The 27,770-nt window shown below is 33.7% G+C and overlaps 1 protein-coding gene across 1 annotated transcript in view; it reads left to right on the forward strand.

The window, feature by feature from the left end:
• Positions 1-504: 504 nt before the first annotated feature.
• LOC148282345 (tRNA dimethylallyltransferase-like) overlaps positions 505-27,770 on the forward strand; it is a 126,063-nt gene continuing 98,797 nt past the window's right edge. Inside the window, exon 1 of the mRNA XM_088225220.1 lies at positions 505-671. Within this exon, the coding sequence (XP_088081346.1) occupies positions 505-671 (167 nt within the window). The remainder of the gene's footprint in view (positions 672-27,770) is intronic.

Here is a 27,770-nt window from a genome sequence, read left to right on the forward strand (position 1 = left end):
CCTGTCATACATTGATTTCCCACACATTCGTCTAAGAGATCGCATTTCAACCGCGTTCACTCGGCTTTCATCCTTCCTCTGTCAGTTCCATGTTTCACTTCCATACAGTTGTCAGTGTTATATTTTTTTAACGCTTTATTTGACTTGTAACGTGTTACTTAACTCCTCTTTCCTGTATGTATATTTTTATGTATTTTTCAACTAATATGTAGAAGTACTAAGTGTCGTTCATTTGAATAAAATAAAATAAGCTTGGAATTTTTTTATAAGCAGTTTTTATTATTTTTGTCGTCATCATCATTCCCCTTTCCACGCTCAGTGATTTATAAGGCACTGCATTTGTAAACCAAATGCAGCGTATTTCGATTATCTGTTACATAAAAGTAAAGTAATCTGTTCTTCGCTTCAGGTACCAATCCAATAAAAATGAAATATTGCAGTTTGCACAACCTTCAAAATCAATATTTCACGTCCACTGTGCCGGGAATCGAACCCAGGACCTCAATGGCAGGGAAACGCCTCAACACACCTGCGGGCTCTCGCCGTCCTGGAAAGCCGTCGATGACGATCTTGCGGCTTTATTCGACGGAACCAAAGGATCGCGGGATGGACAAGGAGACGAGAAAAGAAAGAGTCTCCTGGAAACGCCTGATGATGTCCACGTGCTTCCAGTTAGGAGCGGATTTGGAAAAAGAACAATGATTAAATTGATGTAATATTTCATTCTTGTATAAATACCACTCGTATTACCGCTTTTAAAATGTGTTAATGCTGTTGTGCTATCATTTTTGTACTCGAGTTTGTTTCCTTACTTGGTATTTTTTTTATGATCTAGCCCTTTCTAATGAATGTTACTCGACCCCTGATACAGTTGACCGGGGGATCGCACGGCACATTCTCGGGGCGTATCGGACCGCGATCAGTCTGCGCCCGTAAACTTCAATGACTCTAATTACGGTAGTATTTCTCATGTTTTGCGTTTATTGAATTTCGGCAACTCAAGCACACCGCCACCGCCACCGCCACCGCCACCGCTTCCGGCTTAGCATTTTCGCGAATGCGGGGCAACGGTCTTTGTTGGTGCGGCGTATTACAGACACTCTCAACTTCCTATTTCCTATGTCCTGCCTTATGGACATCTTCCTTATTAGGTGTATTAGCATTTAAATTTCCTTTACAAACGCCTTTTTACTTGTCATTGTATTTTTTCATAGATATCAAAACCTAAGTTCAGAGAGCTCCTTCGGGAAGCTTTTCTCGTTTGACATGTGGTTTTTTTTCTTTATGTTACACCGCAATTTACCAAAGAGACTTTCAGTCCTTAGAGTACTTTGGGTAGATAGGAAGAAATAACCTTAAGGCAATATGCCCGCCCTTATACATACAAACTGTATGTAAAGTGTATAAATAAAAATATATAAAATGTTCTCAGATTCGACCATAGGTTCGATTCTCGACAGGCTGGGCGTAAAAGATTGTTTATTTAATGTTATTTGTCACTGCAATATTTCATTGTTCTTGGACTTAACAAAAAATCCATACTCTGCAATTGAAATTCCAATTCAGACATAGTCCGTGTAAAAACGATACCTTCACGTGTTCAGTATTTACTGTCATTGTTCGATATTTATGAAAATTCAACGTCATACTTATTTATGTTTTTTTTTTTTGCTTATGCCCTATTGTAAACAGATATTACGCCTTCCCGCTAAACGGATAAACAAAAGGTTTTCTGATTTCGCATATTATTTTATTTATTAATTATTATGATTAATATCGCGTGTGCGTTTTGTATGTTTTTTTCTCCCCTAGTAATCCGTTGTGCACCAGAAAACAATAAGAATGATTTCTTTTGTGTTTTTAAATCAAATGCATATTTATATTGAAACTTTCCATGATTAGATCGTTACAACCTTCGTGTAGATATAATTCTACGTGTAAAAACATCAGAAATCTGCCAGTTTGTCTTCGTGGGTGTATACTGTATGTGTTGTGAGTTGTGACAAGATTTGTATTTTTAAACAATAAATAAAATTACTAAAATTACCCTCCCTGAAGAGGGCAACGTAGGTTGCCGAAACTAGTCGGTTGTGATAATAAATAAGTGGTTCATAAAACAAAGTAATTTCATTTATTTCTTTAAAATATAACAATGAACTACAAAGTTAGTTCTACAAACATCAAACATATGAGTATTTTTTACTAAGAAAATCTTTTGAAATGTTTCAGTATTGAACAATAAAATCGTCAATAATTTCATTTCGATTGCTTATTACTTTTATAATTATTGTACAACTATTTTTTCCTACTAATGAGGAAGTTCAGTACTACGGGAAATTGGTTTTAAAAAATGTTTTCTTTCGGCGAAGTTTCAATACAAATAATATAATCAATAGATCCTCAACACAAAGACAACTTAAACAAATACAAACTAATACCACTTTCGGACAAAGGGATTTTGAGTATTATTTAATTTAAATCTATAAACTACTTCCACTATTTATTAAAACAATTTGTAACGAGAAAATATTCAAAAAGGCTATAAATAAATGAATAGTGGAGCTAGGTAGAAATAAACTGGATTGTCTCATTCGCCCAAACCAATATTGAATCAACTGCTCCACAAGTGTAAAGCTTATGTTAGGTTTTTGTTCTTTCATTGTGCGTTTTGTAATACAAATAATATAGATGTACATAAATGAATTATAAACATAAATATGTAGTGTTTAAAACTATCTGAACATTTTGTTAATTATTTCTGTTTATGAAGTTAGTCTTCTTTGTACATTCTCAAATGTAAAAATATTTTTGAAAAAAAGTATATTGTTAAGTGTCCTCGGCACGGGTAACCCCGAGGTCACATTATTTTTATTATTAATTACAGTTTGTGAGACAAAAAATATGAATAGTTAAATAAATAAATAAATCGGTGTATGAGATAATAATGTAATATCCACGATTGTATAATGTAATATCCCCCTTCTATTCATGTTGGTTTTCACGTTCTGCTCCTTGTATAAACAGATTGCTTTATGGCTTATTCTATTAAACACTATTATTTAATAGTGAAGAACTCGATTATTTTTTATGTTGCATATTTGTTCAAAAACGTCACAAAATGGTATTCTGAAAATAATTGTAAAACACTGCATTTTAGTTATTTTATAAGTTAAATACCTATAAATAATTGTCATCTTGTGCAGAGTTAAAGAAAACACCTGACACGAAGATTCATGTTTCATCATTTTCATTTATTTTTTATTTATTTATTTATTCATATTTTTCGCTTACAAACTATTATTAATAATAAAAATAATGTGACCTTACTGGGGTTTCCCGTGCCGAGGACACTTAGCAATATACTTTTTTTGAAATTACATTTGAGAATAAACAATAAAGACGAACTTAAAAAACAGAGATATTAACAAATATTCAGACAGTTTTAAAAACAAGGTATGTATGTACATCTATATTATTTATATTACAAAACACACAATGAAAATAACAAAAACTTAACATAGGCTATACCACTGTGGATTAGTATGAAACAAAAAATATAAAAATATATCTTTGTTCTTTCTGCCTATCCTCGCCGTATTAGATAGGATTTTTTTTGTTGTCTTTATTAAAAAAATATGCGCAACGTAAATATCAAACATTCGTCCTAAAAAAATTTCGACATACTAGTTTGTCATCGAGTGCTCAGACATAAGTGTTAAATAATATCAAATAAAATAGTACACACATAATATTGTTTTCATACAAAATAATAAATATATGCATTCTGATTTTGATGCCTTGAAAATTAGAATAGTATTTATAATATAATACATTTGAATGAAAAATAGCATTCAAAAACTACAACTAAAACAAGATGAAAAAAAAAAAATTTAAGTATAAACATATATTTACATATTATATTATGGTTTTGATGCTTTTAAAAGAAAAATAGTATTCAAAACTGCAACGAAACACGATATATTTTATTTTTATTTTAATTAATTATATTATATATTTAATGAATTGTAATCAATCACGGATTTTGAATCTACGTAAATGCTTATTGTTGAATCGTGAAAATTCTTTTGTTTTAAGAAGTCTTGGCGCGTCTTAAGGAAAAATCTTTTGTCCTCTTTAGGCAAAGGCAAATCGCATGAAATAATGAATTTCAAAAGCTTTCATTGCACCTCGAATAATTGTTGTTAAGTCAATTTGTAATTAATTAAATACCTACGTATGGTCAGTACTTTACCCGTAAAGGCATGATTATACTATTTGACAACTTATCGCAAATGCGTGATAAAGTTTTAGATTCCTTCTAAATGGTTTTCTTATGATTTCAAGCTTACTTCGGCATAGTTTAAAAGAAAAGAAATGAATTAATGTTCGCTATCGTAATGTTCTTAACGCGGTTTTCTGCATGCACGCATTTTCGAGTGTATGTTTTTTTTTGTCACTTACAGTCCATTCAAATCTTCAATACTCGTTGTTTTATGTGTACGTAACAATAAGTTTTCTTACAAATCATTTTACACAAAATAAATTAGTATGTTTACTTGGTCCGCCGACAGGCACTGACACATGAACTTAGGGTAATTAAACATTCGTACGCAATGTACGTACACATCGTTTTCAAAAGCTAACAAAAGCGAGTTATCAACATCCATGTCACCAGAAGTCAAAATCTGCTATTTATTAAATCTTCTAAGAGCAACTTTTGTTTTTATGTCCCAATGTCCAGAATGTGTAGATTAGTCAATTCATCGCACGACTTGGAATTCTTTGGGATAGATCTTCCGGCTTTTCGGAGATCTCTTCGAGATTAAAACAGTGTGGGATAAAGTTGGATTAGCATGATTTAGCTCGAAGTCTTATGTCTTTCGTTTTTATGATTATATTTTATACCATAATTGTATTGCCCTTTTTTTATACATGGGAGTTGCTTTATTATTTACCTTGCTTATAATATACAAGGTTTATTTATAAAAAAAGTGGATTTTTCTGCAATTAAATTTCTTTAAATTTAACTAAACTGTTGGGATCAGGATGGATATACTTATCTGGGCCAATCAGGAACTTCTCAGCATTTGCTCACGTGGAGAGGAAACCACTTAAAACTCTTCAGGAGAAGCCGGCCTGTTGGCAGTAGTCAACAGGCCTTCCGTTCCACTAGAGGAGTGTTCGGCATTTTGTTCCCTACTTTGGTTTATTTTACCAATTGCCTGCACTATATTGACCATGTATGATACTACCTCTCGCGTGAGTTCTTTATTATCTATCACCGATGGGATGTTGCATAGATCTTCACCCAGGCTTCTGCAATTCTGTATTGCCCTTGTTTGTCTTTGCTACATAGTTTTATGTTTTTTTTGTTCGGTTTCTTGTATTTATGTTTCTTCATGTAACTGTTGATATTAGCTTATGTCGTAAATATAATCAATAAATCGGTATCGTCTGCATTATTACGTAGTGCCTAGTTTGTTTTCTTTTAAAATTGTTTTTTTCATTGCTCCAGTTATTCGTTGCTTTATCCATAGATACAAATATTTTTTTCCAATATTCGTTTTTTATTTATTTATTCAAACACTTAAATACGTGAATTGTTTACTTACATATTCATAAGGGCTAGCATATTTCCTTAAGACAATTTCTTCCTACCTTCCCAAACCGTTCAATTTGAGAAAATCAAAACAAACAACAAACAAACCATCACGCTGTTTTCCCGTAAGGGTAGGTAGAGAGAATAGAACGCTACTTCGCTCTATCTTAGCTAACAGATCTCGCTTTTTCTACATTCATACATCCTCTCATGCACGCGCGCCGATTATACCGACTTTTACCATGTCCAGATTCAAGTATTTGTTGAATTTGGTCATGCCGTGTCTCTCTCGGTCTTCCTCTATTTCTGTATTCATCAACATTCGCATCGTAAATATTTTTAGCCCTTCTTTCGCTGTCCATTCGCTCTACATGTCGAAACCAACGCAGAGCTCCTTTCTTGATTTTGTCATTAATTAATTTATTTATTTTTTATTTTGTTTATTAAGAAAAACAACAGCAATACAAAGAAATATACACAACATTATTAAAAAAAAAACATAAAATAAAGCCAAATCAGTTTTCCACATAAATACAATTATAAAAATCCAGTTCAGTTAAATATAATTTATAGAAGTGCATGTGTGCGAGTTTTTTTTTGTGTGTGAGGATGCGTGTGTAAAAAAGTGGAGTGTGGTTTTGGTAGGTATGCGAATATGTGTGTGATTGTATATGGGTGTGAGGGTAGGTTTAAGGACAGGGTAAGTGTGTATTTGATATGAGTGAATAGAAACAATTTAAAATTATAATGTAAAAATATAAATATATATTTTTTTTATAACGAAACATAATTTTTTTCAAATAATAGTTTTTTAATTTAGGTTTTAAAAGTGAGTTTACTGCAATTAAATATGTCTAATTTATTGAAAAATAAATTATAATTACGCGCCAAGCGAATCAGAGGAGAGTTCTGAGCATAGTTGGTGCGAACTGTGGGTACATGGAAAAGAGATAGATTCGTGTGACGGGTGCGGTAGCCAGGTACGTGAAGGGCCAACTCAGAAACCAGAACAGGACTATCAAGACGTCCATTAAGAATTAATGCTTATATCAGCCTTGCATAATGTACGTATCTCAACATTTCTGCATCTATCGTACATAGTCGTACATAGAGAAAATCAGTAGTAAATATCTGAACATATTGTAGGTATATTATAATTTTTTCATTATAAAACAAAACATTAATGTACATATGTATTTTTTAAGACATTAAAATTGACCAAACATCTACGCTACACTATGAAGGGAAGAGGTGGTAAAGATGGAAGGGAAGAGGAAGTAGAAAAGAAAAACTTAAATATTCAGGAAGTGACATTTCATACGTGATTTTTATACTACAGTTTTCACGTTCCTTCATTACTATTTTTTTATTTTTTATCGCAGGGATCCTTAAAAAATCAATCTTATATCTCGAATATTCCCGCAGTGGCCTCGTTTCTTATTATTTCCTTTGGATTATCAAAATTTTTGCCATAATATGCGCAAATTCTCGTAACCTTCCGGCGTCAAACATCAGACAATCTTGTAATATATGGAGGGCGTCATGAGAGATTAGTCCATCGCCAGGACTCTGATCAATATCTTTTTTTTAAATTTATGGAGATGTTTTTTTAAAGCACCATAACTCGACAGTATTTGTGTTAGTGCGTAAGTCCTACCGAAAGTATACAATTTGTCGGCATCTTTTAATATTACCTAGTCTAAATTACGAATGACGGGCGTCGGCCCTCCATTCTAGATGCCTGCATTATGAAATTCATGCAACATTTTTGACGCCATTAACAGGTTGTGCTGTATATTGTGTACAAGCCCCGAGTTGTAAGCTATCGGGATGCCCAGAAATGTAGTAGGTATGTGCCTAGTGCGAGTATCTTCTACTAGCTAATCTACTAGCTAAACGCTTGTTTCTCACATCCAATCTTTTTAATATTTAATGCACCCGGTTTATTTATTTGTAAGGCTTACCTTTTACGCGCGATAAGATCGAATTTTTACGGAATATTAAAATCATTGAGTAAAAAACTTTTACCTGAAGAAACAAACCAACAAACTTATTTAGAGTTATATATTTTTTTTTATTCAAATATATATACAAAAATTAACAATATCTAGATCGCGCCAAACTAATAAAAAAAAGTTTTTCTGCACCTTTCTAATACAAATAAAAATAACAGGAAATTATCATAAAAAAACCAAGTAAACCTCATGATGTGGACAAGTAAAATGGATTAATTTATCAGTATTTGCGTATGTTTTGTTATTTTATGTAAGTGTAACTAGTATTCAGTTATTTTTAAAAAATCACATGATTTATTTAAAAGACAAAAATATACAGCTTGCCTGCCATGTAAGCACACCGATCTGAGAACTTCGCCCCTTGTAGTGCCCTTAGCGGTGCCCACATACAAGAAAAAATGGTATATAATAAGAGCTCTCTGTAATTTGATAGCCTTGGTATCTTTGTGCTAAAAGAAGACAATCTGGAAGTATACAATGTGTACTTAAATGGATTGAGAATAACATGTACTTGAATTCTTCACTGACTGGGATTAAATTGATTGGACGTGATCAATTTGCCAAAACGATTACAAAACTCTTTTAAAACCTCGCAATTCTTTTTGGCAGCCACGAGATCTGTATATCTGACTGGACCTATAAAAGGGTCACGGATAATAGTGAAAAGCCAAAAATGAACTATAAAAAGTGGCTTCAATCAAATCGCACTGTGACCTTTCCTCTTCAATATTTTTATTCAACGCTTCAAATGCGCCGTCCAAAATCTCTACCGAAATCAAGGTTCCCTATCTAAAGAGCACTCTCGTATTCTTCGTGGTAATCTACATATTTTAACATTCGGCCGAGTGTGTGCTCCTAGGAAGGTTGAGTTCCCGATTACGGCCACCATTAAAGCGCGGGCACCTGTGTGTGGGGCACCTGCCCTTATATTCACCTGCTCGCCGTACCGCGTCCTGCACCCAGCGAGAGATCCTTAACCCTGAAACGGTAACGTCGTTTACTCGCAAAACATATTCTTATTCTTTATCTTATTTTGTTGTATTTATATATATGAATGGTAAACATGTTTAAAAAAAAAAGTTTTCAATTTATTTATAAAGTACAACAGTTCATAAAAACTATTGCAAACAAAGAAACTAACATTTAACTGAAATAAAACAGTAACAAAGTGAAGAAATAAAATATCTGCAAACATGTTTATAATAATATCGATTATGACACGTAGTTAGAAAGGAAGAGTCTAAAACTGGTAATCCCAGTATAGAAAAGATTATGTTACAGTTTAAGGGTTAAAATGACGTCACTCACACTACGGTATTTATATCGCAAAATTATGAAACACCGATTAATTGACAATGTATTGCAACTGCTCTAGCATAAGCTGTGGCTGCCATTTTATATCATGTCCATTTTTTAATTTTGCTTTATATTCATTTATAATGATTATTAACCATTTTCATAATGTCAAAGTATTAACTTAATTGCTTTATTAGCGTTAATTTTACTTGGAAAGTTCGCTCCTTTTCTGTAAGTTTTCTACTTTACCACCATTTCCTTAGTCGCACCTGTTAGTGCATAGGGCACTGCACTTATACTGATTGTATACATCGCACCCCAGGAATAATAGTGGCAAAACTCATTGTTACAAAAGAGCAGTTACACATACAACCATTAAGGTAAGCGTAGGTGAAGCATATGGTGTCCTCAAAATGTCTCCGAGCCTCTTTGTCTGCGATTAACTCCTGTGTGTCTTCCCAAGTCAGATCTGCGTCCCGTAGTTCAGACATAAACTGCCGACGAACTGTCAGCCTTGAACGTTCAGAACCGCGACAACCTGATGCCTTGTAAATAAGGCTCTCGGGAGGCATCCATAATGTATGGTTCAGCCAGTAGTATCGCCTCTACTTGATGACAGTTGTCACCGTAGGTTGCTGCGTCCTTTCTATCATTTTTCATTCCTCACTAGTCAAACCACCGCTTATCCAAATTCTTCTGAGACAAATAAGACTATTCTTTAATTTCAGTATTTTGCATTGAGATATAATAGAGATATTACACCATAAAAATCCGAGCTAAAAAGTCGTCCCCAAATGAAAGGAATGACCAGCAGAGGAGCAAGTATCGTCACGTCATATCACGTCGACTTTGACAAGCAAAACAAGTAATACAGTAAAAAGCACGGACTGTTTACATCGGTCTACTGTAACGTATATTCAGTGTGTCGCTCCATTCCGCGTACGCGTCACCTTTGTTTATTATTTCACTATATGCCCGACTAACTGAGCAGGGCAGAGACAGGAGATAGCTAGTAACATATCAGTCAAACTTTTTAACATTAAAATAGCTATTTTAAACAAGTATTGATTAAGATAAAAACATTACCTACCGGTGAAAGGTTATACCATCGCTTTTTCAGATCGATTTGTGCAGTATCTTAGCGTACAAATAGGCATTTTAGTAATTGCGAGGAGAAAAATAGCCGGTGAACGCTCGCAACAGACTAAAGTCCGTTCTATCAAACATATGCCAATTGGCCGCAGGTTGAGGGAACATATTTCGAACGCTCCTGTTTACTCTAGTTATATACCTCAACGATATTTTGCTGTTTTGGGCTCTAGTGAACAATTCGCACCCGTGGAGGAAATTAGGTGCGATGCAGGAATTATATAGGTGACATTTAGTTTTTACCTGAGAAGGCATTATGGAAATCATTGCATTTACACGGCTTAAATGTCTTTTTTATTAATATCCCTACAGAGATGAGGTAGAATTTTTTCAAATTCAGGATTATGGATATTCGAGCGTTTACAGGGCTTATGACCTGTCGGAGAAATCCAGATTTGTGTATGTACAAAAAATACACATACCAAAAAATAATGTTCTTAAATGTCTTGTTTCAATACCTGGTATGATCACAATAATGAAATGTGATTTGCCTTAAGCCTGGATGCGGTGTGCTGTAATTTACCACTGTAATTATGAAGTTCAGTGAAACGGGAAATTGGATAGAAAAATGTTTTTTAACGCACTGGAAAAATAAGAGCATTTTTTTGTAAGCTGAAATTTCTTAAAATGTATGAAAAAATTTATGTTTATTTTTTTTAATATAAAAATGTACTACTTTGAACGACGTCGTCAAGTTCTCCAAAATCAACCAATGACAGAGTTTTGTGATACATTTCCGGTTACCGGGAAGGAACTCATCAATCAGGACAACTCAACGTAGAGGACTTGAGACGTCGCAGGCGGAGTAATTTACAAAAACGCAAATCTTCAAAAAAATATAGCGCTGATAATACGGTACATAAAAATATTCGAAAAACTTTTGGCTTAGTTTATCGTCTATTAAAATATAAAAAAATATTTTTAAAAACACTGAGCTTCCTCATTGGGCTTTTTGGTCTGTGTGGCCTGTGTTTAGCTTTTGTGGTGTAAAACAAACAAATACTTGTGTTGGTATTGCATTACCACCATTACTACATGGGCAGGCAGTGTAAGCACTTAGTAATTTTACAAAATAGCTACAACTTTTTTTATATTTAACTGTACTTTAATGCGTTTTTTTGTACTGCTTCGCGATCACCTCCCGTCTTCGTTCCCTACTGACCAATTTCAGTTTCCCGCCATTTGGTATGGGGCAGGGTTTTTTCTTTCTCTAATCGGGCGGTATTACACAATAGTCAACTAAGCCACAAAGCTCTTTAAAATCAACTTTAATCAAATCGGTAGTGTGATGGCAAAAGGGTATTATCAGTCACCTTTTACAAAACCTATTTTTTTACACAAAACATGCCAAAATCTCATTCTCTTTCACTATATGACAAAACGATATACTATATCTTTAGAGCATTTTGCACATTAAAAAAATAAAAATATTTACGCATTCAAAATCACACTTGATTAAATATTAATGAACTTATTGAGGATTTTTAGTCTGTGCCCGAATCAAGCCATAATAATTAACATTAAAAAATACATCGTAAAATTAATTAGATTAAGTTGTAATGACGTGTGATGCAATAGAATAACAATCCAGAAAAACAAGGTATAAATAATAAATAATAAAATTCCAAAGAATACAGTGTGAAAAAAAACAGATATAAATATTTGTACCTCAGAGGCAGACGGATGCAAATCCAGAATTTGATGAAATGACATTTCGACTTTCGTATCCAGTTTATGATCATGTCCATTGATTTTGAAGAAATATAGGTCCTTTAATGAAAGTACCAATGTATTAAGATACTGAACATACGAATTGATGTTTTGAATTATTAGAAATCACTTAGAAAAAGTAGATTCTTTCGGCTGTTGTTAAACGTTTGACGTTTGGATTTGCATCCGTCTGCCTCTGAGGTACAGATATTCAAATATAAATTATGCAAATTTAGATTCATACAAAATAATTGTATCATTGAAATCAACAAAATATAGTATAATAGTAAAAAATATAGTAGTATTAAAAAAAAAAAATAGTATCACTGAAATCAATTGAAAAATAATATATATATAAAAACATAATTGAAATGATAATTGAGATCAGGTTTCTAGAAACTCACCCTATACTAAAGTAAAAAATAGGAGAAATAAATAATATGCCAAATAAAAGTGAGTACTAAATTAAATAATACAAACATACATAAGTAAAAGTATGGAAGGAAAGCAGATTTGTCAATTTTTGCCAATTGCTAATCTCGAACTTTTAAAAGATTGACAACCTCGTTCCTATCAATGTGCACCAACCAATTGCAAACATTTTTCTTAAATGCAATGGCCATATTAAATTTCCAATCAGGTCGTGGTCCCGTGGCTAGGTTACGGACTCACGGATCAGAGGTCCGAGGTTCAAACCCCACTCTACCCCAACTTGATTTCCGTTTTCTAATAATGAGTTATTTACAACTCGTTGAAAATAGCAACCGAAATTGAAATATTTAGGTAAAATATAAGAGCGCTAATATCTCTTTAAAAAAAATGATTGACATAATGAAAAAAAGCAAATATAATAGTGTTGAAAAAATGAGAAAACAATTGAACTGGATAGGAATAAAGAAAAGACTATTGTATAATGTATTTGTATTTATATATAAAGTGTTTAATAATCTCATGCCAAAGTATTTTATAAGTGAAATTATATTAAATAGAAATGTACATAAATATAGGACAAGAAATAGAAATAGGATAAGACTACCACTTAAGAAAAAAACAAAATCACAAAATAGCTTAATGTATAAAGGGTTAAAACTGTATGATGAGATTCCTGAAAGTATGAAGAATGAAAGAAAACTTACGGATTTAAAAAAAAAATGTTATGTTTATTGTAATAATGTAGTTATGTAAGAAATATTTAATAAGTATTTGTTATAATTGTAAATATATTAGTTAATATACAATGTAATATTAACTAACTTTAGTAATTAAATAAATAAATAAATAATAAATATTTTCTTCTCCTGTACAGTTAAGAAAATAACAGATATACCCTTTTGTCATCCCACTATCGACATACATATATATTTTTTAAATTCCAAAACGCTTATGTATCAAAATATTTTAAATTCTAAATAACATCATTACAAGGCATCAGGTTTTCTAATCATGGACACTCACTGCTTTTTTCTTGGTGAAGTTAAGCTAAACTTTTAATTTACGGTAGGAAAAATGTTCATTAAATAAATATAGATTTTTCTAAAATGGAAATAAACTTTTTGACTACCCTGTTCCCCATCTGACCCTGTGGCTTTTCGGCGCTCAATTTTTAAAATCGAGTTGTTGACAGGCTCTCGCATAACTTTGGCCGATTGTGAGATTTGAAGATACGCGGCCAGAGACGCGACAGCAACGGCAACAGGTGCAGGTCCGGCGTGTAGTAAAAAGTAATAATTGGCCCCCGCCACAGGAAATGGCGGCCCCGGCGGGAGGCTACCGCGCACGCGCCATTACAACAATACTACGCTACACTGTGTAACCCATTACGTACTCGGCTGTATCCTCATCTCATCTACTCACTAAACATAATGATGACACCTAAAATATTTGTTATTATAAGTCTAGATGCATCATCAGTAAAACAGAATAATGAGACCGCAGTTTGTTGTACCTTTATTCCCACAAAATTAAAATAAAATTCGTATCAAGCACAAATAACAATGAGAATGCATCTTTTTCCAGAACCTTAAATTATTATAAAAACTTTTTTTCTGAAGTCGACAGATATTTTCTCACTCTAAACAACCATAAATAATATGCTAGAACCTTAATTACAAATAATAATTACAATTCAATCTAACTGTTCATATTTAAAAAGATTTTGCATGTTTTTTTTTATATACGTTAATATTATATTTATTTTCTCTTGTTTGAAAGAAAAAAGAAAGGAAGGCTAATCTGGGGTTACTCCGTGTGCATCCGCTGACGAACGGATTTTTTTAAGACAGTAAAAAAAAAGTATAATCATGTTATTTTTCATAACTATTGCTATATTTTATTTTTTACAAGTGGAGTTATCCGGAGTGACTTCACGGGCACGCTTTTTTTTCTTTTTTTTTTTTGCATTGGTTTTACTTATATATGAAAACTTTAATTGGCCTATAATTTTGGTTTATTTCTTATTGTTGTATTTTTTGTTACAATGGCTGTTCTTTTCTTTTAATAAATAAAATATACAGTACCACAATATTTATAAAAATCAAATACACCGGAACCTCTTTTTACACAAAGTTTAAAAAAAAAAGAACATTAATTTAACAATGCGTAATAGTAATACAATAAATTATTAAACTATTCATTTTTGGAATGCCTTACATCGCTTTTTTACTAATAAGGCGTATTGTATAATGTCGGGTTTCTGGAACAAATTTGTAACTAACATTTTACTAGTTGTGAGATATTGCACTTTCAGTTTCAATTAAGTGCCGAAAATCGCCATTTATTATAGTTATTTAGTTACTATTTTTAAAGCATTATTTTGTCGTTTAGTAGTATTTATTAATAACATTTATGTACTATAAAAATTTACCAATTTTTTTTTTTTTTGAAATCCCGAATTCATTTTTATGCTAAAAAACCTATCCTCCATTGTTCTTTTTTTAGTATACTTTTTTTACACGGTACTGAGTGGAACGTATCCACCGTGTAAAATTAAGTTCCAGTAAACTCTGAATACGGAAAAGAAAATAATATGAAACATACTTACTCACTCGTGTACAAATTATTTTCTTATTTCTTTTTGAACACCTTTTTGGGTGTCAAATTTTTTATCGGATCACCCTTACGCCAACATTATTTTAGTTAACAGCTACTAACGCACGACAAACTTTGACAAAACGCCCTATCATGCCTCTTCAGTTATATGAAATAAAACTGTATTTAGAATATGGAGACCATAACGTATTATGCCGTTAATGTTTTTATTTCTAACGTCTGACACGAATATTTTCTATTCTAGATAAAATATTATGAAATAATTATGACATCGTGTCTAAATTTCTTAACGAAATTATGTGTAAGGGAGTGGCCAAACGTTTGATGGTGGTTTTTATCTGTTTAGTAAATGGATACATTAAAGGAAAGTGTTCCGTTTCATAAATATTCCATCATCAAAGCCGCTAAACATTTCACTAAACGTATGCCCAATTACTGTCCGAATTCCAAAGGACTACGTTTAAGCCGCAATATATTCTACTAAGTAGAGAGAGTTTAACATATGCGTTACATAAAACCTGCATTTTTAGACGCATAATCATGTCTATTTTTATGCGGAAGCGTTTCCCTGGACAACTTAGAGCGAGTACCGTCGGCGCATTCTGCGGGTTTAAATAGCTCTTTCGTGGTGTGGATCTCTCCTAATCTATCCAGGATGGGTGCGACCCAAAGTAGAATGCCTCCCGCATAACTTCCAGCTTAGTGCGCCAGCCTCTGGAGATGGCATCCGTCCTATTAATAGGCCTCGGAGTCGTACGCGCAAATAGCCAGCGGGAGGACGCGAGACACGACACTCGACACATGTCACATTGCGTGCGGTATCTCCTTATCGCCGTACGCACGAACCTAGACGGCAGCTAGGCAGGAACGACAGAACCGATTGTCACACCGACCCACTTTCCACCATTTTCTCACTTCCGTCGTTTTTATTTAACTCGGGACGAATGCGCAGTAAGTTTTATGGATTTCATTCTACAAACCTTATCTCGACAGCTGCGTGCGAAACAGTTTTAAGTCGGTAATTAAAACTTTATTCTTCCGACGAGCGATTAAACGACTATCGCGAATATCTCCATCTCCCCCACGAGTCTTCGGACTCGAAGTACTCCGCTTTTAACGCGGGAAAACCTTTAGTGGTCGAAACAACGCGATGTCGTGTATGTCTTAATAGCCATTCCAGAGAAATAACCATTCTCAGCAACAGGTGCTACGGCGGTAGATAATTTACCATTCCCTTATCCATCGTATTCCACTTATTCATATACCTGTAGAAGTAATAAATGTACTCGTATAATACATTTCTAGACGACATCTATACCGTTTTCCTCGTTAGCAAAAAAAATATAATCATTTTTATTATTTATTCCACGGGTAAGGAAATTTCCGAAATGCGATTTTGCCTGTTTAATTTTAGAAGTAAAATTTTGTCCGCGGGGGCGATATTAGGACTCAAGACGAAAAAAATCATTCCGTATTAATTTTTATGTTATTTGGTTTTGCTATGAGGCCAATTTGAGAATGTTTTTTAAAAGAGCCAATTGTAAATTTATTCATCCATATAAAGATGCATATTACAAAAAAAAACTTATCCCCAACTCTCTGTGGCCAAGAGCCCTGTGCTGAGTTGGGATTTAACATAATAGAAAGCTGAAGCATGCATATTAATAAAGAATACCACAAATAAAAATTATTACATAAACTTAAATTTTAATAAACATCTGAACAACACGCTTAATAGAACTATATATAAATATATGCAATGTCTCGCAGCAGTCTCCTGCAGTGGTCAATAATTATTCCTAGACATTTAATATATAGGTAGTCAACTGGTTTTGAAAGCTAGCAGGAACAATCAGATTTTATTTCCAGATAAAGGTGGCATTCAGGTGATGACCTGTTACCCAGCTGAACGTGATATATTTGGATCAAAATTTGTTGCAACAGAGGGAAAACATTTTTGAGAATTGAATATGGAAGTCTAGGCATTTACAGGGCAAGGCTTATGATCTGTCATTGGCTGTTTTACACACTGTGTAACATTCACCGTTCTGCCTATGTTTTAACATCCACATTTCCTCAACTCTTCCCATCTGCTGACATTTGTGAAGTAAAAGAGCCGAAACCTTTCTCATGTGGGTGAGATTCATTCGGCTGAACCAATTCACCTACTAGGAAACGCCTGAAAACAAATTTCCAATTGTTATACTTTTTCTTACGCCTTTGAACAATTTTTACATTTTTGTGCTTCTTCTTTTACCAGGTAGTTAATTCAACAATGTTTTGAGTATATCGAAATGATTGCGGACTGGCTAGATTGCCTCCCTAGGGAGTTATTCATCTTTAAATTTGTTACAACAGAGAAGGAAAACATTTTTGAGAATGTAATATGAAAATCTGGGCATTTACAAGACTTATGACCTGTCATTGGCTGGTTTATGGGGCCACTTTACTTACTGTGTAACATTCATCATTCTGCCTATATTTGAACATTTGTATTCCATCGATTCTTCCATCTGTATACGTTTGTGAAGTTAAAGAGCTGAAAAATTTATTGTTCCTGGTGAGATTCATATGATTAAATTATAACACCTACATACTAGGCTCTTTTATTTCACAAAAGTCAACAGATGGAAGTGTGTTGAGGAAATGTGGATGTTCAAACATAGGCAGAATGGTAAATATTACACAGTGTGTGAAGTGGCCACTCGAACCAGCCAATGACAGGTCATGCCATCTCTTTTTTTTTCACCACAACAAGCTAGAACGACCAATTAAAGTGGTAAATTACAACCTAGTATACCCAGGCTTGAGAAAAATCACATTTAATTTTTGTGTTGTCACCAGGAATCGAACCCGGAAGCTTCCGTGTGTGAGTCAAGTGTGTTTACCTCTACGCCACAGAGGCCGCCAACTTTCTTGGTCTTCCTCGATTTCTGCATCTATCAACATTCGTATCGTCAATCTTTTTAACCGTTCGCTGTCCATTCGCTTTACACGCTGTACCAACGCAGAGCTCCTTTCTTGATTTTGTCGATTAGGCTTATCTCAGCCTTGCATAATGTACGGATCCCCGACAATTTGTGCACCTATCGTACCACACATTCGCCTGGGAGATCGCATTTCAACAGCGTTCATCCCACTTTCATCCTTGTTTTTCCAATTCCATACTTCGCTCTTTCACATAAGGATCGGCACCAGGACTTCATTGAGAACTGCTAATATTGCCCCCTGCGACCAACAAAGTCAAAAATCTAGAATATTTGGATCCTAATAAATCAATTTAAGTCATTGAAAAACTATTCATGTTTTTGTTAATACAAACTTCAGACTCCTTACTTTATATATGGCAAACAAACCATCACACCGTTTCTCCGTAGGGGTAGGCAGAGAGGAGCACGCCGATTATTCCTATTCTTGACATGTTCATCTTCGAGTATTTGATAGACTCGATCATGCCGTATCTTTCTCGGTCTTCCTCGTTTTCTGCATCCATCAACATTCGCATCGTAGATCCTTAGCCGATCCATTCGCTCCACATGTCCAAACCAACGCAGCACCCCTTTTCTGATTCTGTCCAAAATGCTTGTCTAAGCTTTACATAGTTCACGGATCTCGATATCTGTGCACGTATCATGCATCGTTTTACCACGCATTCGCCTGAGAGATCGCAATCTCGACAGAATTCAAACTACTCTCATCATTATTTTTCTAATTCCATACTTCGCTCCCATACATAAGGGTCGGTACTAGAACTCCATTGTGAACGGCTAGTTTTGCCTCCCGTGCAAGTATTTTTTATTTTTATAGAAAGTAAGGAAATTTTATTAATATCAATTAAAAAACCTTGCACTTTCGTTTTTTAGAGTTATTTTTTATTATTTATGTGTTCGCCATTTTGAATTGTAAATTACCCGTTTTCCTTATCTGTACCTACTTCATACTCGTCGGTAATATTGTTTATGATAATGTAACTGCATATTATAACTGTCGCTGTGAGTGCACTCGCACTGCGTCTTCCGATAGCGACAAAATTGCAATAATTAATGAATTAATTGTGTTTTGTTTTGCAGAAGTACGTTTTGCAAAGCGAATGTAGTCCAAAGTACTATAAACTACGAAAGTATTATAATACGGTTGACTTAAACCCTTCAAATGTTGTATAGTAGGACAAACTTATCTGCAGAATTGAGGAGGGCGCTATAGTCGATCTCGCATCTCTCATCTAAAAGCCACCTATAAAAAACTTTTAAGCAAGAAACTAAACAAAAATTACTCACATCGTCATTCCCTTTCCGCACCTTATGGTGCATAAGGCACTGCATTGGTACACCAATCGTAGCGTATCTTGCTCATTTTTGTTACATGAAGGTAAAATGATCAGTCTTACGCTCAGGCACCACAGTCCAGGGACTATGAAATGAACGTTGTTAAGCAGAAAGCAGCCAGTCCACAATTTCGAAAAAATGAGATATTAATTTTATCGGGTGCAGGAAGGTCAATTCTATGTTCTGCTAAAAAAAGCCAGACCGCTTTCGTACAAAAAAAAACTGTATAATTCACCTTCTAAAAATGGTGTCGATCACAAAAAAAGCATTTCTTAATTTGCAGAAAACACCCACATTTCTAAAAAAAACTTATGGTTTTTAAAAAGTTATTAAAACTGGTCAAATACATAATTATATTCTTGTTTGTAATATTAAAAAAAACTTATGTATTCGTTGTTTATTATTTGTTAAAGTCAAAAGCATTCCAACTGTTGTTTAGATTTGATAATTCACTCATTTTACAAAAGTGCGATTATCTCAGTTTCATTTTTATATGGCTGTCTGTTTTTTGCATAACTACGTTCAAATATTCTAGTGTAAAACATCCTTTTAAATAAACATTTCGTATCAACCATGTTTGTAATCGAACCCGAGACCTCTTACATGGTAGGCAAACGCGCTGACCATAACACCACGAGGCCGACATATATTTATACTCCATCGTTCTCTTATCCGCACCGGATGGTGCATAGGGCGCTGCATTGGTGCACCAAATGTCGCATATCTCGATCATTCGTAACGTTAAGGTTATTACTCCTTAAATTTAGGCAGAATGGTGAATGTTAAACAGTTTGTAATGTTATTACTTTCAACCATTCAATGACAGCTTATTAATCTACAGTACCTTAGAAATGTATTGATGTATGTCGGTAAACCATGTAAATATACGATTTTTATTTATACGCAAATTTTAATATTTTAATAGAAAACTTGCTGTTACTCACATATAAACATTTAATTGAATTATTAACGATATATTTTCAAATTTATATTTATGCTTCAATTTTTATTATTATCGGTATGTTTTCCAAATTATATTTTTGTTCAATTTCTTTATTACTAATGTTATATTTTATAATGTGTATTTATGCTTCAAATTTTTATTATTATCGGTATATTTTCTAATTTATAATAATTATGTCTCATTTCTTTACTATTAATGGCATATTTTCTAATTTATTTTTATGATCCGATTTTCATTATTATTGCCTGCATGTTTTCTAATTTACATTTATATTGATTTTTTCTAATGTTATTATTATTACTTGAATTTATTAAGCATCATTTAATAAAATAAAAAAAAACACACGTAAAAAAGAAGGTCCTTCCTATACACAGGAATTTCCTAGCTAGTCGGGACCTGAAACAAAGAAACTCTGTACATTTTAAAACTGTGAAATGCAATTAAAAAAAATAAAATTTTCATGTCTGTACATACATATTCACTTTAGAAACAGGTTATTATTCTTATTAATGACTCTTTAAAATCTAATAACTGCTTTTTGGATCAAGAATTTCAGTGCTACTTGTCTAAAAATATGATGTAGAAGTTCATTTTTTTAAATATTCTATAGATAAGTTTGCGGCACTGTACCTGGTCGCTTTTTTTCCGCCGGAAGTCCCAATCAAAGTTTTACTTCAAAATAGTATTTCAAATAATCAACAAAAGGCGTCGTTCGGTCAGGTTTTTATAGGAACAGGTGTCACACGAAATGGCCCCGTTCAGATAACATATTATGTTTTACAGAACAGATATACATATTTTACGCATTAATTTAAAACCCATAAGTTTTGTGGCATTAAGGTAAAGAGGTACAAGTCATAAATGTTTTTCGCTTTGAGATCCGTACATTATGTAAGGCTGAGATAAGCACTGTCATGTACATGTAGAGCGAATGGACAGCGAAATAACTGCTATAAATATTTTCAATGCGAAGGTTTATTTATTTTATTTTACACTTTATATACATATTGTCGGCCTCGTGGTGTAGTGGTCAGTGCGTTTGCCTACCATGCGAGCGGTCTCTGGTTCGATTCCCGACATGGTTGAGATTAAATATTTATTTTAAAGGGTGTTTTCAAATCAAAATATTTTATCGTCCTTGGACTGGTAACTTAAGCGTAAGACTGATCATCTTACCTTCATGTAATAAAAAATGGTCAAGACATACTGCGATCGGTGTACCAATGCAGTGCCCTTTGCGCCATTAGGTGCGGAAAGGGAATGTTATACATATAAGGGCGGGTATATTGCCTTAGGGCAATTTCTTCCTACCTACCCAAACTGTTCAGTTTGAGAAAATTACAAATACATGAACATACTGAATCTTACAATTTTATACAAAATTAAAAACAAAGATTAACAAAAAAAAAATATTAAAAAATGAACACTAAACTATAAAAAGAAGAGAGGGGATGAGAAGGAAAAAAGAAGGATAAAGGAACAACTTAAATATTTAGAAAGTGACATTTCAATCTTGACTTAAATGTAAATAAAGAAGAGGCGTCTCTACATTAGTGGGTGGATTATTCCACAATCGAGCAGCTACTACTGTGAAAGAGGAGGCAAGAAAATTAGAGCGATGAATGTTAATGGATGCGGAAATAGAGGAAGACCGAAAAAGACATGGCATGACCAAATCCAACAAAAACTTGAAGATGGACATGTCATGAGTCGGAATAATCGGCGCGCGAGCATGAGAAGATGTATGAATGTAGAGGAAGCGAGATCTGTATTCAAAGATAAAGCGGTGTGGCATTCTATCCTTTCTGCCTACCCTTGCGGAGAAACGGCGTGATGGTCTGGTTTGTTGTTGTTGCTGGTACAAGTCACATTGTTTTTCTTCTCATATTTCCTTTTTCTATGCTGATAAGGCTGTAGTCTAATAAAAAGTAAGGAAATCATACGATTTTGCCATTTTAAAACGCCTTTATTTGGTAATTGCGTCGTTAAAAAATAAAGTAAAAAACCGTTAGCTAAAAACAATCATCTTTTTAGGTATATATGATAAAAATTATTCTTAATTTTTTTTATGTAATTTAATATAATTACTTTTCGACCGGTAGTGTACGCCTCTTGAAATTTAGTCTAAACATAGGCAATTTTTATATTAAAATCAAACACTGACTTGAGTCTACTAAAACCGTTTACTTTATTTGTAAACATCATCATCATTCCCTTTCCGCACCTAATGGTGCATAGGGCACTGCATTGGTAAACCAATCGCACCGTATCTTGATATGTTTTCTTACATGAAGGTAAGATGATCAGTCTTACGCTTCTGGTATCAGTCCAGGGGACTATAAAATATTCTTGTGTTAAAATATCCTTTTAAATAAATATTTCAAATCAACCATGTCGGGAATCGAACACGAGACCTCTTGCATGGTAGGCAAACGCGCTGACATTAAACACAAAAACAAATAAAATCGAACAATCGCTACACCTTGTTAGGGTATTTTCGATTATTCGAATTGCCCGATTTTTTGTTTTGGGTTTAAAATAAAAATAAAAGGATTTAGTAGACTCAAATAAGTGTTTGATTTTAATATTAAAATTATAATATGGAGTTCTACAAAATAAACACTAAGTCCATAAATAAACATAGTTATCTTAGTACTCTTTAGTTTAGTAGACTTTGGTTCCATGGAGTTGGGATTTGTGGCTCAATAAGATTATGTTACCGAAATATATCGTAAATAAATAAATGATTTAGAGATAATATTTGTTCAGTTTCTTTTGTATGTGATTCTTAATTTTATTGCTGTTATTGGCTTTGGCCGCAAATGTATAATGAATAAATAAATATACCTTTTTTATCGCAATTTTGAAACAAGGAAAGGCGGTCTCGCTATTATTCATACAAACGTATTTCCATATTTTCTCCTGGATTGTGGCACTAAATCAATTATATTTTTACGCATTATAGATATTTACCATCGGCGCGTCCCTATTGATTTTTTTTTGTTGATATATTGTTTATTATGGGAACTAAAACCATCCAAATTCTGTATACAAATTTGATAATTATTTTTGAAAATCTCAAAAATTACCGACACGAAAAATTTCATTCTGATACTCTTTCTAAAATTAAAACAAAAAATTGGTTCAATTTTGAGGTGCGGAAAACAGGACGACAAAACTTCTTCTTGGAGAAGAAGTTTAAAAATTAGAAAATTATTTTCAGGCGTTGCCTAGTATGTAAAATAATTCGATCTAATAAATCTCTTTACAACAACAGAGGTTTCAGCTCTTTAACTTCACTAAAATCGACAGATTGAAGAATTAAAGAAATATGGATGTCGAAACATAAGCAAAATGGTGAATGTTACACAAAATGCAAAGTGGCCACTTAAACCAGTCAATCACAGGTCATGAGCCCTGTAAATGCCTAGACTTCCATATTTCATTCTCTAAAATGTTCTCTATCCCTGTTGTAATTTGTTAATCTTCATGACTCCCTAGGGGGTGAAATTTATTTTTTTGTCTACAAACATTTGGACAAACTTAAAATATTGTATATTTATTTCTATAATGCACGAAATATCAATCCTGATAACTCCCAAGAGAGTGAAATCAAGCCTTTTCTACGAACTTTGGGACATACTAAAAAAAATATTGATTTAAAAAGTAGGCTGATTTTTTATTTGAAAGTGCCTTAAGTTGACTCTCCTGTAAAATGCACTTTACGTGGTGACTTTTTCTAATAAAGGCCTCATTTCTGATAAACTTACGGTATTCATATATCTACCCAAAATGCAATATAAGCAATGCAATATCCAGCATATGTGTACAAGCGACAAATGTTTACTCCAAAGTCTGGCATCCAATGTCCGGTATTTTGTTCCCTGTGTTTACGTTACGTACTCGAGTAACATTATGTTGACTGTACATGCATGCAACAAACCTATAGATGCACAAGCGTCATACAACCAACCAAAGTGTTTTGCATCCAGTTTTCCGTCCACCAGCAGTAAGGACGGTATCAATCACTCGCTGTCCATCTACCCGGATGGAGATGTTGAACCCTTTCTACCACGTGCCGTGGTAATTAAATGACAGTTTATACCTTCTTGTCTTGATTGTACTAAAATACTAGAAGGTGCCCGCTTAACGTAAGGTGAATGTAACCACCTGTCGCTTTTTTAGGGTGACCATGCAATACTAGGTACCTATCAACTATTTTTTTTAAAGATATTTCAGGATATTTATGCACAAAAAAAATAATACTCTATTTTAAGCTAAACATGTAAGGAATGGTAAAATGGGCAGACGCCATGGCGCAGTTGGTTAGATGGCCAACTGTGAAACTGGCGGCGCGGATTCGATCTACGCCAGTTGCAAAAAATATTTTTTTACATTTGGTCTGGGTATTTTTCATAACTTCCTTCCATAACCCCTCTTTCTCACCTGGTGACAAGCCTCTAAAATAGAGTCTTAGCGAATTATTCCCTTGAAAAAAAAATTATTTCCCTTTTCGCACCCAGTGGTGCATAGGGCACTACAAAACGCAGCGTATTTCGATCATCTGTAAACAAATTTGAAAATGAATGACTAGACAGGTGCCACCGTTTTGTAGCAACAATTCACGGACAGTGTATACTTGTAATGCCGTATTAAACAGACTTTATGAACTCGGCGATAGTTATTGATATATTTAGTGTAGGGTACTGTTCCTATAGAACAAACCTTTTGAACTTTTTAAAAGAGGGTGAATGGTAATTATATTTATTTATTTATGCATTCCATAATATACAAAAAAATTTGTTCACTTTGCCCAGCCGTATGAAAGAGTCATTTAAGATTTTCTTGTTATATTACTTTAAAGTATTTTATTATTTAATTTGTTTTTTACATTTATTTATTGACCTTCAGATCTGCCCTTATCGTTTTCGGTATGATTGCCTCATTTTGCGTGCGTTTTATCAGACTACACCTTAACAACACCTTAATAACACCACCTTAACACGCCTTAACAAACTGTGTTATATATACAACTTTGCGTTTGTTTGTGCATTTATTTTTAATTATTGTTCAATATTTCAAAATGCTCAGTTATGTCTTTCACCAGGGCCCACAAAACGCTTTTCTTCCGCTATAGAATGAATAACCAGAATCTTATGCGGATTGCGAAGGTTAAAGATCTAGGCATCACTTTTGTGAGTTCTCTGACATTTCATGATCAGATCGAAACAGTTTGTAGTAGTTCATTGAAGATGTTAGGATTCGTCTTGCGTACTGCTAGGGTTTTTGGTAGTACACGAGTACTGAGAATTCTTTATAACTCATTGGTGCAAAGATGACTCGAGAGTGGCTCGATGATTTGGGGACCGTGTGAGTTGAAGAACTCTCTTATGGTGGAGAGGGTTCAGAAGAAATTTCTTCGGTTTCTCTACATGAGGGAGTGTGGATATTATCCATGGCTTTATCCCACTGAGTTCCTCCAGGGTATGCTTGCTTACAGCAGTTTGAAGACTAGAAGGAATGTGTATTTAACAACGCTTTTCTTTCGATTGTTGCGCGGTATTATTGACAACCCTGAAATCATGCGGAGCATTAGCTTTTTTGTTCCTGATAATTACCTTAGACAGCGTCAGCATAGACTGTTTCACATTCCAATATACAGGACCAACCTGCGAATGGTTATCCCTGTTGGAAAGGTTATCTTTATGTTGAACAATATCACTTTGGACATTGACATTTTTCTCGTCTCTGAGGGAGTTTTTCGTTACAATATTCTCTTACTTTTTTAACATATTATTCTTTGGATATTATGTATACTAATTTTATATATACCTAATTTTACCTAATTATTTTAATTATTTCTATATGTATGAATTAAGATATTCCATTTGGTAATGTACATAAATATGAATAAATAAATAAATTGAAAATTGAAATTTATATTTCTTTAATTCTTCCATCTGTTGATTTTAAAACCATTGAGGTTTTCATCAATGCCTGTAAGTACTTTCATATTTTCTTATCTAAAACGTTGTCTATTTCTGCTGTAATATGTTAATCTTAATAACTTTCTAGGGGGTGAAATCCAGTATTTGAACGTTTGGACAAACTCAAAATAATGTGAAATTATAATTAATTTATATTCAGCGTGAAATTAATTTAGAATGGTCACCTTACCGGTTATGACGCCACCAATTCACGCACATATATTTCAACCTGTTTTCTCAACTAATGTTCCGACCACAAAGGGTCCTTGCCGGGATCTCCACAGGCCTATACCCTATACTGTACTTACCTTCAGCTTTACTTGTATCCAGTCCAATAAGAATCTAAACGGAAAGGGTTTCCTTTGGCAGGTGTAAACAGCCCCAACTCCGTCACCTGTTACACATTCTTAGACGAAAAACAAAAAGGGCCATTTCAGCACAGCTGTGTTGTGCTTTTTTATAACATAAGGATAATATAAACACTTTTTAATATTCTATCCCGTCTCGTAATTATCCCCACTTTTTGCTTCTCCGCGTCACAACACTATTTGGAAGGTGTCATGCAATAGTCGTTCAATCCTTAAGACATTCATTTATTTATTAATATATATGGCACCCAGTGCCTTTAACTCAAAAAAATAAAATAAAAATGTGGAAATAAACGCTTTAAATATTAATTTGAATAAAAATAAAAAACACATATTTATGTACAAATTTGTATAAACCACATTAACTTTAGAGTTATACGTCGACCGGTCGACAAACGATGTTGTATAACGTAAATAAACAACTCAAGTAATTTTAAGTTAGTTTATGTCCTGATGATGATGAAGTATCCTCGAAACCGAGTGAATTATAGCCTCTTCTTTAAACATTTGGACGCACTCGAAATATTGTTGGGTAAATATTGATTATATAATTTAAAGATAATTTGTGAGTCTGGGAAGTATGTTTACTGGGGATAAAACAGGGTGAACGGTGCACTGAAGTCTACTTTGGAAAACAAATGTTTATCGCAGGAGGCAAAACTAGTAGTTGATCATGGAGTCCTAGTGCCAACTCTTATGTATCGGAGCGAAGTATGGAATTGAAAAAATAATTATGAAGGCAGGTTAAATGCTGTCGAGATACGACCCCTCAGGCGAATGTGTGGTAAAACGATGTATGATAGGTGCACAAATGTTGAGATCCCTGAGCTGTGTAAGGCTGGGACATGCATTATCGACAAAATCCAAAAAGGGGTTCTGCGTTGGTTTGGACATGTAGAGCGAATGGACAGCGAAAGAAAGGCTAAAACGATCTACGATGCGAATGTTTGATGGATGGAGAAATCGAGGAAGACCGAGAAAGATATGGCACGATCAAGTCCATCAAATACTTGAAGATGGACATGTCAAGAGTAGGAATAATCGGCGTGCGTGCATGAGAAGATGTATAATTGTAGAGGAATCGAGGTTTATATGCAAAGACGGAGTGATATGGCGTTCTATCGCATGTGGTGACAAAACACATTGTTTTTCTTGAATTTAAAATTAAAAAAGTTAAATTTAAATTTATATCCATATATAATCACTTTCTAAAGCGTCCTTGAGGTATTATATTACGATAATGGCACTATATAAGTTATCTATAATAATAACAGGGACGAAGTAGCATATGAAGTAAGTGAGGCTGAGC

Source organism: Micrasema longulum, unplaced genomic scaffold, assembly GCF_059751315.1.
Source record: "Micrasema longulum isolate JH-2025_06_02 unplaced genomic scaffold, ASM5975131v1 h1tg000336l, whole genome shotgun sequence".
NCBI classification, from domain to species: domain Eukaryota; kingdom Metazoa; phylum Arthropoda; class Insecta; order Trichoptera; family Brachycentridae; genus Micrasema; species Micrasema longulum.